Source organism: Octopus sinensis, linkage group LG16 (genome assembly GCF_006345805.1).
Source record: "Octopus sinensis linkage group LG16, ASM634580v1, whole genome shotgun sequence".
NCBI lineage: Eukaryota > Metazoa > Mollusca > Cephalopoda > Octopoda > Octopodidae > Octopus > Octopus sinensis.
The window spans coordinates 12,356,549-12,374,048 of record NC_043012.1 but is presented as its reverse complement, the minus strand read 5'-3'; the positions used below and the strand labels follow the sequence as shown (position 1 = coordinate 12,374,048).

The following is a 17,500-nucleotide window of genomic DNA, read 5'->3' as shown; positions in this document are numbered from 1 at the left end:
ATCCGTTGGTGATATTCTATGGCCTAGCGTTTAAGGTATTATACTCATGAAATTAATGTAGTGGTTTTGATTCCTGGACTAGATAGTAGGTTGTTGCATTCAGCAAAGCACTTCATTTCACAGAGCTAAAATCTACTTAGCTGAAATTAGCACCAGTAGGGAGCAAGTGCAGTCCTCTTTCTCTCTCTCTCTTTCTCTCTCTCTCTCTCTCTCTCCCTCTCTTTCTCTCTCTCTCTCTCTCTCTCACACACACAAACACACACACATCCACACACACATACAAACTTTTCTCGCACACACAAAATCTCTCTTTCTTTCTCTCTCTCGCACACACAAATTTCTCTGTCACCCAAACACAAAGTTTCTCTCTCTCTTACGCACACTCTCTCTCTTACGCACACACACACTCTCTCTCTCTCTCTCTCTCTCTCTCTCTTACACATACACACACACACAAACCCTTTCTCTTACACACACACAAAATCTCTCTCTCTTACAGACACACACAAACTTTCTCTCTCCTTTACACACACACACACACACAAACTCTCTCTCTCCCGCTTTATCTCGGTTGTCACGTGATAGAATTTCCACTCTTTCAAAGCTAAAAGGAGAGAATAAGCGAAATCATGGTCCTTGCTAGCAAATTATACGCGCTTTCAACAGGTCGCTATCGTTTTATCTTTCAATTCTCGTGTCATATTCTAATTTCACATTTGTCCATGCGCAATCTAAAATTAGACCACGTGATTTTTAGTTTCGAACACAGACTTTAAATGTATGCCAAGGCTATGAGTTCATTAATCTGGAAGTTAATTGAAGATAAACTGTTGTAAGGTAAAATTATTTATTCTGTCTGCATTGACATATCATTTGAATATATGTATTGAATAATATTAATTTTTAAAAATATTAACGTCAAAAAAATTTGAAAGAAAAGTAAATATCAAAGAATGAATAAACCAAGAATACATACATATTTGTATATATATATATATATATTTGTATATATATATATATATATATATATATATATATACATATGTACACACAAACATGTGTGTGTGTGTGTGAGTGTGTGTGTAAAGAAAATTTGATAAGCTCGCGGCGCAAATACAAGAAAGATGTATAGCTTGGAAAATGGGTGATATCTTCCATGAAAATGCTCCAATGAGTTGAATTCGTTTCTGTCTTGGTAAATTGAAATGGAAGCCATATTGAAAAAAATATGATAATGTGGTTATCCGTGTGTATATATCGTCGTTTGTGTGTATGTGTGTTTGTGTATGTGTGTTTGTGTATGTGTGTTTGTGTATGTGTGTTTGTGTCTGTGTCTGTCTGTCTGTCTGTGTTTATATATATATATATATATATATATATATATATATATATATATATATATATATATGTATGTATATGTATATGTATATATATACATATGTGTATATATATAGGTTTGAAAATGCAATTTTAAAAGATGTTTATTTAATTCACCGGTTTCACTCTTTGGAAAAAGATTGTCAAAAGTAACATGTAGAAGTTTGGTTGCGTTAATTATTGGTTGTTACAAATTGCTACATTACATATATACAGTCTTTGGTAACAAGGACATGTTAAGGACATAAAAAAAGTTTCACAAGGTCCTTATTGAGAATGATTATTTATGTAGTAATCTTTTGTGCCCAATATTTTAAGGAACTTGTTAAACTTTTTTATGTCCTTAACATGTCCTTGTCACCAAAGATTGTATATATGTAATGTAGCAATTTGTAACAACCAATAATTAACGCAACCAAACTTCTACATGTTACTTTTGACAACCTTTTTCCAAAGAGTGAAACCGGTGAAGTAAATAAACATCTTTTAAAATTGCATTTTCAAACCTTCTTTCGTATATAATTCCACTCGTGCGGTACCCTACAACTCCACTTTGTTATATATATATATATATATATATATATACACATACATACATTGTTCGAAACGTTAAGCAATCTTTCTTTCCTTCCCTGAGCGTCTCCTAATACGTGTACCACGTCCTTGCGTCTTTTAACTTTTTCGTTTGTTTTTCTTTTTGGGATTTACTGTATATAGGGGAAGAATTCACAAAAAAATATGGTATAGACAACAAACAGATGTATTAGTATTACGCTCGGGAAGTGAAATAGTTTTTAACGGTCTGGGCCTACGCTCTTCTACAGAAAGGAACACAGAAAGAAGCAAGGCGAGAAAATAAAGAATTTGTAGTGGCTAGCGATCTATCATGGCAAATGCCTGACAGAATATATATATATGTATGTATGTATGTATGTATGTATGTATGTATGTATGTATGTATGTATGTATATGTATGTACGTATGTATGTATGTATGGATGGATGTACGTATATATGTATGGATGGATGTACGTATGTATGTATGGATGGATGGATGGATGGATGGGTGGATGTACAGGGTGCGGTGATTAAACTCTCGTGTAAATTACGCAAAAACGAAAATAACACTGACATCTCATTTAAACATCTGTTTTGACAGATACATAACGATATCTTGATATACTAAAGGGTAAATATATTCAACCATCAGAGATACCCGGCATTGCCTGTGTTACATGCAATTGAAGAATTAGAGTTTTCTGTTGTATTTCCTGTAATAAACTAGAATATCTATGTTTCGAATTTCATCAAACTTACAGATGAGGTTGATTTCCCTTTTTACTCACCCTAAAAAAATTTGTAATCGTGCCACATGTATCCCATACTACTGATTTTTATGCGCATATTCCAAAATTCCACTCTTATTGTACCTGTTAAAAGGATTTTGCACCTGAAAAATGAAGGCCATGGAGCTATAAAATGTGAGAGTCAAGGCCTCTGTTGGTGTTGGGTGTCTTAATGTCAACCAGAGAAGTTGAATTGTTGAGAATTTTTTAAACTTGTGTCTTATATCTATTGTTTGAATTTCTTTGAAATATGAAATATATGTTCACTGGGTTTGTAAAAGAGAGCAAAGCTACAGGAAACCAAAAGACGAATGATCACAATAAGTAGTCAGCTACCCTACCCTAGTTGTTACTGCTCCCAATGTAGGATTCCTCACCATCCAGGTGACAGGCACAGCCGTAAAAGTCATTACGAATCTATTGTCCCCATCACTTTTGATTACTTCAAACATCATAATGTTGACTGGATGTTTCATTTTTATCACTCTCGGTACATGTCCACAGATTACCCTGTCTTCAGATTGACACCCAAATACTTTGAAATATTCGTATTGGAACTTCCGGCACGAATGCCAAGCAGTACACCATGTTGTTTGCTAATTGTGAATTGCGTCATGGTGCTGTTTTTCTCACAGACGGTGCTCAAATTGCCGATTTTCCAAGCATGTTATGTTGGGTTCTGCCTCATCGCATGGGATGACCAAAGTCTTGTGGGGTGATTTCGTAGACGAAAACAGAAAATTATATTTCAAGAGAGTATTGCAAAAATAATCTAATCTTCCATTCATATCGCTCTGGATATAACATTTCAGTAGAGCATAAATATGAACGTGCGGTGATAATGCAATTTTACTGTGAACCAATATATACAATTAACTAACTATTGTTTCGGTGTGCACCAAATCTGTATATGTGATTGGCGTGTGGTTGTATGTAAAAAGTACATGTATATTTGTTTGTCTAACTTGATATTGAGATTGAAATAACAGCTAGTATAATTGTTTGAAGAGCCGCAGAGGAATCTTTTCAGGAAGAACTGGAATGGTGTTTTTCATATCATTATTAAACACATATCTCTTAGGATAGCAAAGTAACGAAAGATTAGTTCTTAAATTTCCATCACATTTACAGCAGTGATGAAGCACTGAATGTGTGTACGATAGCTAATTATAAGGAAACATCTACGTCAATGGTCATTGGAAGTACATATATGATTTTGTTGTTATGCTTATGTGCAATAAACTGGTTCAACATATTTTTATACAATTCCCAATGGCTATGCGGTCCCCACCTCTGGGTGAAATAAGAATCAAAGAGGTCTATAGATAAACAAAAATAGTAGTTTGTACGTGGCAACTGTACGTGCCAGAAATAGCAAACAAATGTCAGATTATAACGTCCAACGCAATGCAGCCCTTGATAAACTACGTCTAAGAAGGACGGATTAAGATGGTCACAATTGTAAAGATTTTGATTATAGGTTTGCTAAATCAAGAATGACCAATGGCTAAACAACAACACCACTAACAATAGAAAAAATTAGAGAATAAAATTTAACAGATAAAAAAAAATGTTCTTCAGTGTACCCTTGAAGTGATTCTCTCCCTTTAATGATAAATTCAGCGGAAGCAAATAGATATGTATTTCCCCTCTTTCTCTCCCCTGCTCTCTCTCTCTCTCACTCTCTTTCTGTCTCTCTTCATCCCTTCTCTCTGTCTCTCTTATCTCTCTCTCTCTCTCTGTCTCTCTTTATCTCTGTATGTCTCTCTCTCTTTATCTCTCTCTCTCTCTCTGTCTCTCTTTATCTCTGTATGTCTCTCTCTCTCTCTTCATCCCTTTCTCTCTGTCTCTCTTTATCTCTCTCTCTCTGTCTCTCTTTATCTCTGTCTGTCTCTCTCTCTCACTTTATCTCTCTCTCTCTCTCTATCTCCCTTTCTCTCCCTTTTCTCTCATTCTATGCATCTCTTACAATGCCTTGTGGATTATTCTAAAAATACATTCGTTACTTATCTTTGACGTAAGCTGACACCTGAAATCATTCATTTAAAAAATTAATAAAAAGAACAAGAAAATAAGATGGCATTGATTTTCTATTTCGTTCACCTGTTGATAAGCACATTACCTAGCAGGAATTCCGAGGTAGTCCACTTTTGATATTATATTTTAATTAAATATCACACTGATTATTTAACGTGCGCCTTTTACACATATTTTCCTTTTCTTTTCTCCAATTGAAATAGCAAGAGTGCATGCATTCATTGGAGTTTGCTTGTAGTTATCTATAAATTACACGATAGAAAAAAATATACCCTGTTGACATTTCTAGTAAAGTGGATAAGATTAGCGGTATTGTTTCGATAAAACTTAAGGCATTCAGTATTGAATATTTGATTTACGCTATCTTACCGATCTGTAATAAATATATATATATATATATATATATATATATATATATATATATATATATATGCATGTATATATACATGTAGATGTAGGTACGTACATATATGTTTGTATGTATGCATATATTTTATTTTTTACACTGTTGTATGACTGAGCGCCTTCGCGTCGATTCGATTCGATTCGTTTGGTTTCGTTTCGTTTCTTCTTCTCTAAGCTGGTTTATATATATATATATATATATATATATATATATATATATTATATATATATATATGCATGTGTGTATGTATGTATGTATGTATGCATGTATGTATGTATGTATAAAAAAATTAACAGAATGAGATAAAGATCCAAGGCTGTGAAAGATTTCAGAACATTTATAAATAGGTCTTACAGCTGTTTCCGGGATAATTTATATATCCCTTCAGCGGAGACGGTGTGAGAAAATGGTTAAGCAATAATTATTCTAGATAAGATATGAAATCGAGAGTGAAGTGGAGCAATGAAAGTAGACACGATATATGCAGGGATATTCTATCTGTAGTTCCATCATTTAGGCACAAGGGTATATATAAAAGATTCCTGTACCTTGTAAGTAAGTTCCAGTAGTATTTATAATTGGTCATTCCAAGCATAGGGTTTGTAATCACCGAACCTCGAGCTTAACTATAGTCTCTCCATGGCACTTACTCAGCATTACCTGACAACGTTGTGTCTTGTTGACACCATTACCTCTCATAACACACACACACATATATATATATATTATATATATATAATATTAATTCGAGACAAAACCACTATTTTGCAAAACAAACAAGGAAAGACTTAATCAATACATAAAAAATTTTAATATAAAGAAATAAACCGCCACTACAATCGTTTCATGTCTTCAATGACATTCGTCATTGGATTTTCGATCTCCTAATCTGTTATTAAAACAGATTAGGAGATCGATAATCCACCTGACGAATGTCATTGAAGACATGAAACGATTGTAGTGGCGGTTTATTTCTTTATATTAAAATTTTTTATGTATTGATTAAGTCTTTCCTTGTTTGTTTTGCAAAATAGTGGTTTTGTCTCGAATTAATATTATATAATATTTTACTATAAAATTGGATTTAATCCTAAATCTGATTTTTTTCCCTGTAAATTTGGATTTATTCCCTAATATTTATTATATATATATATATATATATATATATATATATATATATATTGGATTGCTTATAGAGAAACATAAATCTGGAGGAGAAGCATACTCTAAGATGTAGACTAGTTAATATTATACTGGAGTAGGTCGGTTTATGGGATTACATTGGGTTTCTCGCTCACAAGGGGTTTAGCCTTACGGCGTATCTTCAAACAGCAAACACTGCTGGTCTGTGACCTCTTTGAAAGATGTTTTAATGAGCACTCAGGAGGGCAGTGTTAAGAGTCTGAAAATACGCCGTAAGGCTGAACCCTTATGAGCGGGAAACCCAGGGTAATGCCATAAACTGGCCTACTCCACTATTATACACACCACACACACACACACACACAACACACACACACACATATATATATATATATATATATATATATATATATATATATATATACATATATATATATATATATATAAGTTGGGTACAAAAAATCAGGATGGATACTTGATAATTGTAAGCACCTGTATATACCATTTAGTGGTGTAGGTGATAGAGTATATTTATCAAAATAAAAACATGATGCAAAGGATTTAGCGATACATATGTTTCGGGCCTTTATTAGACGGTTTATAACAATGGATAATTGATGTAAATGTGTGTCTATAGCCTTCTTCAACCGCGTACAATTACTACTTGTAATTGTACGTGACTGAAGAAGGCTATATATACACATTTACATCAATTATCCATTGTTATAAACCGTCTAATAAAGGCCCGAAACATATGTATCGCTAAATCCTTTGCATCATGTTTTTATTTTGATAAACATATATATATATATATACATATACATGTATGTGTGTTTGTAGGTGTATATAGATAGATAGATAGATAGATAGATAGATAGATAGATAGATAAATAGAAAGAAAGATAGATAGATAGATAGATAGATAGATAGATAGATAGATAGATAGATAGATAGATAGATAGATAGATAGATAGATAGATAGATAGATAGATACATCTACACACCCACACATATTCTTTCAAGTGTGGGCACACGGACGGAAATTTGGAGGCAGAGAATTAGTCAATTGCATCGATTCCTCTCTTCAGCTGGAATTTATTTTATCGACCACGTAAGGGTAAAAGGCAGTGTCTGCCTAGATGAGATTTGAACTCAGAATGTAATGATTCCAAAGAAATTCGCAAAGCATTTTTCCGACGATTCTGCAAGCTCACCGCCTTTACTGCCTCAATGAAGAGATCACAGACTACTTCATCCCGCAAGACTTTCTAACTTTCCGTAAAGACACGGATTCTGAGCTCACTATCACATACGCGCGCCCGCACCAACACAACCAAGGTGTCAACAGAAAGATAATCTGATTAAATTGCTAGTAATCAGTAATCGATAGGTTATAGTTACAACTGCATCAACGTGTTATAACCGCCTTCCCTCTCTCTCTCTCTCTCTCTCTCTCTGCTCTCTTCCTCTCTCCTTCTCCCTTTAACTCTCTCTTTCTCTCTCATTTTTTCTCTCTGTCTCTCTCTTTGTCTCTCTTCTATTATTACTACTACAATGGTTCAGTGTCCTTTGCGTTTGCCACCATACTCTACCAGGGGGAGCTTCTATGAGCACAACTATACACGTGTTCATCCCTAATTTCTTTTCCTCATAAATTTGAGAAAAAAATGGATATGCTTTATATAATTTTCTGCAAATAACTTTCAATTGTTGCACATTAGAAATCCATTGAAATTTAGAGTGGAAAAAAAATTGGTTGGCGTGCGCACAGGCATAATGACATATCTATAAAATTTCAAATTTCATCTTGTATATATATATATATACATATATATACAAAATTTTGAGGACTGACCACTAACAGGGTATGACAATGACCAAAGGCTTTCCTGCTCTGATACTTTTCCATTATTTATTTCGAAGCATTATACGCAAAATTATATTATTCAAAGTAACATTCATTTTCTGCACCGACAGTACATGATTGAAAGATGTAACAGACATTTCTCACTGGCTGAATGATTGAATCTGTAGGGCCTCTGTCACTGGCTCATCTGCAGAAACAGAATGAGGGTCACATCAATGCTCTATGCTTTCATATAATCGCAAGGTTATTTTCAAATTTTTAAATAACAGGCTTTAACCTCAGAAATGTAGTTTTAGATTCCAGCGAATAGAAAGGTCACTGCTCACAGTTATTAAAAAGCCATTAAATATTTCCAGATCAAATTAATTCTGACAATGATTTCTCATGGGATATATATTCTATGGCAATGTACGCATATGAAATTTGCTTATATATTATTATTGCAATCCAATTTTGATTGGCTGTTACAATTTTAGCCAATAAGTATTTTACATTACTATTGCAAGAGAATTCCAGTTACACAATGTGTGTGTGTGTACACGCGCGCGTGTGTGTGTGTGTTTGTGTGTGCACGCGTGCGTGTACGAGTGCGCATATGTGTTATAGAACTGGTCATGAGTTTGGATATGCGCGGTATGCATGTGCGTGTAAGTGTATGCTTGAGTAAGCTTCTGTGTGTGTGTGCTTGTGTTATTGTGTATACCTCTGTGTGTGTGTGTGTGTGTGTGTGTGTGTGTGCGTGTGCATGTATGGATATGTGTGTGCACGTCATAAGGTCAATTGGTACAGGCGCTAGCGTGTCTGATTCATTGAATTACGGTGTGTATTCGCCGCGGCTCTCACCGCTCTGAACTCTATAATACCATTATAGCAAACTTGGTTTCATGAATCTTGCTTTCTCGTCTTCGGGATATTTGAATACAAGAATCCAGTTTTGGATCAACGTTTTCTCTCTCTCCCTGCCTGATTCTGTCTCTCACGATCTCTCTCCCTCTCTATCTCACCCTGTCTCTCTCTCTGTCTCTGTCTCTGTTTCTCTGTCTGTCTGTCTGTCTGTCTCTGTCTCTCTCTGTCCTCTCTCTCTCTCTCTCTCTCTCTCTCTTCTCTCTCTCTCTCTCCCGGAGTCAGATATCAGCTTTGATCATAGATAGATACGAATTGGCCACACCAGATTCAGATGGTTAAAACACCCCATATGTAAAAACAACGTCCCTACCACATGCACACTCACACACACACACACACACACACACACACACACTCTCTCTCTCTCTCTCTCTCTCTCCTCTCTCTCTCTCTCATATATACATATATATAATGTATATATAATGCATGAATGTCCGGTGTGTGTATGTAAATGTATACAAGCATGTGTATAAGTATATAAAATAAATACTCGCTAAAGTAGGTGTTTGTTGGAAGATTAAAATATATTTGGTTATCAGTATCAAGCATCATCAAAGTATCAGATATCGCTGATGGATATTATTCTCAGTGATAGAGTATTCTCAGATATTAACCGTAGTCAATAACTCTACACAGAATCTTGTCATCAATCATTAGCCTGAAACCGAATATCTTCGGTGATGGCCGTGTCTGTTAATGCATGCGCGTACAATGAGTACACTCTTACAAACTTTAACATCTGCAAACTCACGCTGCCATACCGAAACACTCACATACACAAGGACAAAGAACGTATGCATTTGTGTATGCTCAGCTATGTGTAACTATGGTGTGTCTCTATCCGTGTATATTTCTGTTTGAATGCATATAAATATTATACGCAGGTTTCATTGTGGTGAGAAGTTTGCTTTAAACCATACGTTTTGGGGCGAATATATTTAATATAGTCCGGGGCCAACCAAGCTTTATAAATGGATTTGGTAGAGAGAAACTGAATTAAGCCCTTAGTATATTTATGTGTATGTGTGTGTGTGTGTTTTAGATCCTGGTAAGGTACGAAGTTAGGGTATTTCCGAAGAACTATTCAGCCTGAGCACTGGGTTGTCAACACTGTCGGGTTGCAGATCAATACAGAAATCATGGTTTCACGACGGTAACACCTTTGTGTAAGTTAGATGAAGAATAAATTAAAATGTAAATAATAATCTCTTATTACGTGTATATATATATATATCACGTGATCATGTACCCGGCCAGGCCACCAGATGTTGCTCCACATCGCTGGTCACAATGCACTTCAAATTGTTTTAGCCATCAGTGACGCCACCCCGCTGGCTAATCGAGGAGGCCAACAGAAGAAAGAGTGAGAGAAAGATGTGGTGAAAGAGCACAGCAGGGATCACCACCACCTACTGTCGGAGCCTCGTGGAGCTCTAAGTGTTTTCGCCCGGTCTGAGAATCGAAACCACGATCTTACGTCCGCGAGTCTGTTGCCCTAGCCACTGGGCCATTGCGCCTCCACACACACACACACACACACACACACACACGTATATATACATATATATATATATATATATACATATACATATATATATATATATATATATAATATATATATATATATATATATATATATATATATATATATATATATATTTAAAAATTGAGGGAGATAAATTAATATTAATTTTAATATCAATTTAAAACCAGTAGTCCAGCATTCAAAAAATCTGAGGAGTCAGAGAAAATTCAAATATATGTGTATATTGGCAGGGCTGGCCTGCTAGGTAGCCGGCCAGAATGCTAGAAGAAGATCATCAACGGTCAAACTACAAGGGAAATTCTCTAGAGGAAGAATTCAGCGAACACCAGAACCAACTTTGGCGAGCAGGACATATGAAATATTAAATAAATAACAGACTTAAATGCATACCTCGGTTTCGGTCTTAACAAAAGAATTACTTGCATAATTCAAGTGTCCGTGACTTCTTCAGTACATTCGGTCCTCGTGATGCAAACTGCAAGACTAACCCCAGCTCTCTGTGTCAAGACAGACACGTGCTTAGTCTTACTGATTACATCGGGAATAAAATTTCAAATGTCTTGGTTCTGGCGCGCTGAGAGACTCCTGAAGCGAAGGACTGCAGTGAATAATTCACTGCGGATAGTGCTTACAACTAGGGAACGTATTTATTTAAATATTTAAAATTTGAGGGAGATAAATTAATATTAATTTTAATATCAATTTAAAACCAGTAGTCCAGCATTCAAAAAATCTGAGGAGTCAGAGAAAATTCAAATATATGTGTATATTGGCAGGGCTGGCCTGCTAGGTAGCCGGCCAGAATGCTAGAAGAAGATCATCAACGATCAAACTACAAGGGAAATTCTCTAGAGGAAGAATTCAGCGAACACCAGAACCAACTTTGGCGGGCAGGACATATGAAAAATTAAATAAATAACAGACTTAAATGCATACCTCGGTTTCGGTCTTAACAAAAGAATTACTTGCATAATTCAAGTGTCCGTGACTTCTTCAGTACATTCGGTCCTCGTGATGCAAACTGCAAGACTAACCCCAGCTCTCTGTGTCAAGACAGACACGTGCTTAGAGAGAGCTGGGGTTAGTCTTGCGGTTTGCATCACGAGGACCGAATGTACTGAAGAAGTCACGGACACTTGAATTATGCAAGTAATTCTTTTGTTAAGACCGAAACCGAGGTATGCATTTAAGTCTGTTATTTATTTAATTTTTCATATGTCCTGCCCGCCAAAGTTGGTTCTGGTGTTCGCTGAATTCTTCCTCTAGAGAATTTCCCTTGTAGTTTGATCGTTGATGATCTTCTTCTAGCATTCTGGCCGGCTACCTAGCAGGCCAGCCCTGCCAATATACACATATATATATATATATATATATATACATATACACTCTTTTACTTGACTTGTTTCAATCATTTCACTGCGGCCATGCTAGAGCAGTGCCTTTAATCAAGGTATCGACACCAGGACTTATTCTTTGTAAGCCTCGTAATTATTCTATCGGTGCCTCTAACCGAACCGCTAAGTTATGGGGACATAAACACAGGCACACAAATACACATACGCACATATCTATACATATATGTATATGCGACAGGCTTCTTTCAGCTTCCGTCTACCAAATCCACTCACAAGGCTTTGGTTGGTCCGAGGCTATAGTAGAAGACACTTGCCCAAGATGCAACGCAGTGGGGCTGAACCCAGAACCATGTGTTTGGGAGACAAACTTCTTACCACACAGCCATGCCTGTGCCTATATATTGGTATATAAATATTTCATATGATCCAGTTGTCTGGCTTGCACATCTGCAGTGGCTTTGAGATCATTGCTGTATCATCAATATGTTTTATACGCATTTTCTACTGTTAGCATTCCCTTGATAAAGAGGAACAAGAAGATTCAAACACACACAAGACATAAACATACTAAAATAAATAAATAAAAATCAAAATCAAAAGTGTAAATTATTAGCTAAATAGATCAAAATTAAGTTATGACTCGTTAAGTAACACTGATTGGAACCAAAGGCAGCTATAATTATCGGCAGACAAGTTGTTATTTGAAGATCCTGGTGTAGTCTGTTTCTTTTTCTGCCAGGCCTTTTCCATGTAAAAGTATTAAGGATGCAAGATTTTTCATTGTTTTATGTTGTTTATATTTTACGAATTTTTTCGTAGAAGCCATTGTTTTCTCGTATGGATAATACTAAGTTTTTATAGTATTCTGTGTCCATCGGGACTACATCACTTCCTTTGTATGCTTCTTTAATTGTCAGGTCTTTGTCGTTTTGTAGTTCAATCAGATTTTACCGTTCTATATTGTTGAGGTTCGAATTAATTTTCCGTTTATCGAAAGTATATGGATAATTTTGGATATGGTCGCAGAAATCATCTAGCGTTTATGTGGAAGGTAATTACATTTGTTTTTAACCAGTGACTCATCTTCGTTGTTGTAATCGGTTAGTACTTCTGTGAGTTGTTTTCTGCAGAATTACGGAATATTATCCTTAATTTCATTATGGTTAGATCTTCGTAGTGTCGGAGTAAACTTTAATCCATTAGCTAGTATACAAATTTTTGTTGCAGAGAGAGTTTTCGTTGATAAATTTATTACTTTGGGTTTCACATGAAAGTTTTTTTCCCCCAACGTTTGTCACTGTTTCTCTCCACTCGGTCTATAAAAAATGTTTACTATATTTTGATTGGTAGAAATTATTAGTGTTATTAATGTTATTAATTAAATCAGTATTATAATTATTATTTATTATATTGGGATTGCTGGGAGGTTGGTGTTGTTGTCTGTGTAAACTGGTTGGAAGTACGTTGGAAGAATAAGATAGTAATGATAATAATAACAACAGCAAAAATAATAATGATAATAATAATAATAATGATGATGACAATTGTTTCAAATTTTGGCACAAACCCAACATTTTCATATAAGGGGAAATGTCGATTACATCGACCCCAGTGCTCAACTGGTACTTATTTTATCGACCCCAAAACAGACGAAAGGCAAAGTCCACCTTAGCTGAATTTAAAAGTAGAGACGGACTAATTTCTGCTAAGAATCTTGCCCGGCGCATTAAGGATTCTACCAGCTCACTACCTTAAAAAAACATAATAATAATGGCTTCAAATCTTGCCACAAGGAGAGCCACTTTGGGGGAGGGGATGAGTCGATTTCATTGTCGCCAGTGTTTCATTAGTAATTAATTTATCGACCCCGAATGCAAGAAAGACAAAGTCGACCTCGGCGGAATTTGAACTCAGAACATAGCGACGGGTGAATTACCGCTAAGCATTTCGTCCAGCGTGCTAATGATTCTGCCAGCTCGCCGTCTTAATAACAATAATAATGACAATGATAATAACAATAATAATAATAATAATAATAATAATAAAAATAATAATAATAATGATGATGATGATGATGATGATGATGGTGATGATGATGATGATGATGATAATAATAATAATAATAATAATAATAATCAACAATGCGTTTACTGGTTGCCCTCACTTGTTGACTTCAATTCTTAGTTTTATAAAGGTTGGGAAAATTTAATTTGAAGAAAATACAAATTAAACTTACCTGAGATACATTAAAACGGAACGCTTCTTTGAAGTATGTCGGTTGTTCAATAATTAATAAATAAAATGTCCAACTACGACAAAAGTTAGCAACCATGATAGCGTAGACTGGTTTAGACGTAAAGAATTTCTTCCATGGCGTATTATACGTGGTCTGTATAGAGGAAACGAAGAAAAGAGATGAAATATAATCATTTATAGATATAATGAAATCGATATTCACACTATAGTTATGTGTGATATATTCATATACGTACATGCTCTGACAAACACACATAATTCGAAGTCATTGTCATACCTCTTGTAATTCTACATATAAGAAAACACAATTTGCTTCATATGCCGGTTACTGTGGTAGAGAGAAACTAAACCAGAAACCGGATTGGGGTGGATGATTGTCAGAAACGCTTGAATATATAAATGAACTGTAGCGAGAGATTTTTTTCTGAGTATTCTGTTCTTTGCAAAGCAATCAAATGAGATCTAAGAAACGATTTGGAGAAATATAAACTGAAGAAATTGATGCAGGGTGCAAAGGAAACGTAAAGTTTAAGAATATGCAAGAGAATGTTGACACTTCAGAGGTGCGATGTATCAGTAATTAAGAATGAGGATGGGCTCTCGGGGTTAAACAAAGGGAAGATAAAAGAAGAATGCAAAAACTTCTACACCAACCTTCTTAAATCGTTAGAGAAGCTCAATCCCACACCTTCACAAATGCTGGAAGTAGTCCCACTTTTATGATCAGTGAAATTGAAAACGCCCCCCAAACTGATGAAAAGAGACAAAGCTCCGGTGGAAGATGTCGTTACAACAGAGATGTTAAAATGTGGCAGTGAAGATCGGTGGCAAATCTTCGTTCTGCGCTCCAATTGTTATCTAAAGGAAGGTAAAATACCCTCAGTGTAGAGAAAGAGTCAGATACTATCCTGCTTCAGAAGAAGGATGATGGAGCAGATTTAAAAAAACTCTCGCCCCATATGTCTCTCGTCTCAGCTCTATATGCTTTTCACAAAGATCATAGTTACCTGACTATCCAAACAACTCGACCACCGACAGCCGAAAGAGGAAGCAGGCTTTCATAAGATCTGGAGTATCTGGGAAATGTTTAACTGCTGTCATTCACAGAAAAAATATTGTTTTACCGTGAAAAAAGCACTGTTGAAGTGTTAGTGAAATTTGGCAATCGGGGATCAAATCCACGCTATGCCTGCATGAAGCTACTACAAATACGGTGTGGAATAGAAAATTAATGAACTGTGATGGAAAAAGTGCAACAGTAAAAATGCAGAATTATCAGAATAATGGGCAGTTAAAAAAATTATGTATGTATAGAAATGTATGAATGAAGTCTTTAAGGTTTAAGATTCAAATTAAGGAAGTGCAATAATAATGTTTAGCAGTTCAAAACTGTGAGTAGTGAAAGGCAGAATTAGGTCGGTTGATCGTGAGAATCAAATATTGAGTGCTTTGCTAAAATCTACAGGTGGTATGGGTTATTTAAATAAAATATTTGTAATTTGTATTAGATAGAATAATCCATTGGAAAGGCCTAGTTAACGATTTTTTTCAGCAATCTAAGTATGTCACGTGATTTCCAGTCATGAGGTCTACTCACGTGTCAAATAAAGTATAAAAGTGATAATGTCGGCAAAAATTTAAAATAGGACACACAAAAAAATCAATATTCAAAGCAATTGAACATAAACAATGAAATGAGTTATTTCCCCTGAGTATATAAAACATTTTGTACAGGTGCTATAGGTTATTTCCCTTGGGTGTTTAAAAAAGATTAGTTATATGAGGTAGATATAAAGGTCCCTTCCAGGGGCTGTATTATGGATTTTTTCAACAATCTATGTCACGAAGTTTCCAGACATGAGTTCTACTCACGTTTCAAGTTTCATCAAAATCAATAAAACGATGTAGGAGGAGTTAGCTGACAGCGCCACAAACAAACACACACCGATTTCCACATATGTAGCGGATGTATAAAGACAGAGAAAGACGAAATTGAGAGAAATGGAGAGCGTGAGAGAGAGAAAGTGAGAGAGAAAGCTAAAACAGAAATTCTATAATTTTACTTACAATAGCACCTGCAGGTTCTCCTATGCTCGATTCTATATAATGTCGCTCTTCTTTTGTTATATGAGGGTGTGTTGATGGCCTTTCATGAGATAGCAAGTACCAAAATATACCCCAAATTATACCCATCATACCTACAAAAATGTGATTGAGAATTAAATATATGAATGAATAAATATAAAGTGAGATAATTAGATTAGTTTTCAGAAAAGCAAACTGGCGAACATATACAGAGCAAGGTTTATAGAGAAACAGGCACATAAAAATACACACACACACACACACACATGTATATATATAAACACAAAAATAAGGATTCAGATCGAACCAGGCACTTGAAAAGATATGCACCAGGTAGAATTGGATAATCTCTGTGGTTCCGGCCTATGGTTGGTGAGTATCAAAAAGGATATTTCGGTTAAACTTAAATTTGTCTCATTTGTAATTTATTGAAGCATTTTCCGTGTACTTCGTCATCTGAGTTTAGACTTTCATATATTTAAGGAGCAAAATTACTTAGTACGCATGCGTAGAATGTTTATAATCTCAAAATGACTATCGTCACGACAAATGTTTAAATCGTTTGTGCGCGTGTGTATGCGTGTTGGGGAGTTGTAGCTGTGTATGCATGTATGTGTTATTTAATATTTTAAAGCATATACTTACCAAAACAATAGAAGCCAGAGCGCCAACCTAAATATTGCGTGAGAAGGCCTGACAAAGGCATCCCCAATACTGCTCCGGCGTACGAACCTAAAATATTAGAAGACGAGAAATGTAATAGCAATTGCAATGAATTTTCTGTTGTGATGTCAGAGGAATTCCTAATATATGTAACTCTGCAAAAATATCATTCTTCTCCGAAGTAATATGTGTACTAATAAACATTTATCGTTTCAAATTTGCTGCTGCTGATTGTTTGTTTGTTTGTTGAGCGAAGCGGTCCTCGTCCCAGAGCTCGCAAGATCGCGCCTCTATAGTGGGAGAAGTCCGAAACGTGGTCCTTTGTTATTCGTAAGACCCGCAGAAGAGAAAGCAGGTCAACCCCCGACACCGAGTGCATCGACGGATGGATGAATGCGCATCCAGACTCAGCGGTTACGTAGAAAGTCGGGGACAAGAAACAGGAAGAAAGAGTGAGAGAAAGTTGGAGCGAAAGAGTACAACAGGGGTCGCCACCACCCCCTGCCGAAGCCTC

General features: G+C 35.6%; 1 protein-coding gene across 2 annotated transcripts in view; it reads right to left on the bottom strand.

Moving 5' to 3' along the window:
* Positions 1-17,500, bottom strand: part of LOC115220451 (vesicular glutamate transporter 1-like) — a 406,828-nt gene that overhangs the window by 30,155 nt on the left and 359,173 nt on the right. For both annotated transcript variants that reach the window (XM_029790578.2, XM_036509888.1), the window contains exons 6-8: positions 16,969-17,055; positions 16,306-16,436; positions 14,219-14,371 (exon numbers count right to left, since the gene is read on the bottom strand). In XM_029790578.2, coding sequence (XP_029646438.1) covers positions 14,219-14,371; positions 16,306-16,436; positions 16,969-17,055 — 371 coding nt within the window. The remainder of the gene's footprint in view (positions 1-14,218; positions 14,372-16,305; positions 16,437-16,968; positions 17,056-17,500) is intronic.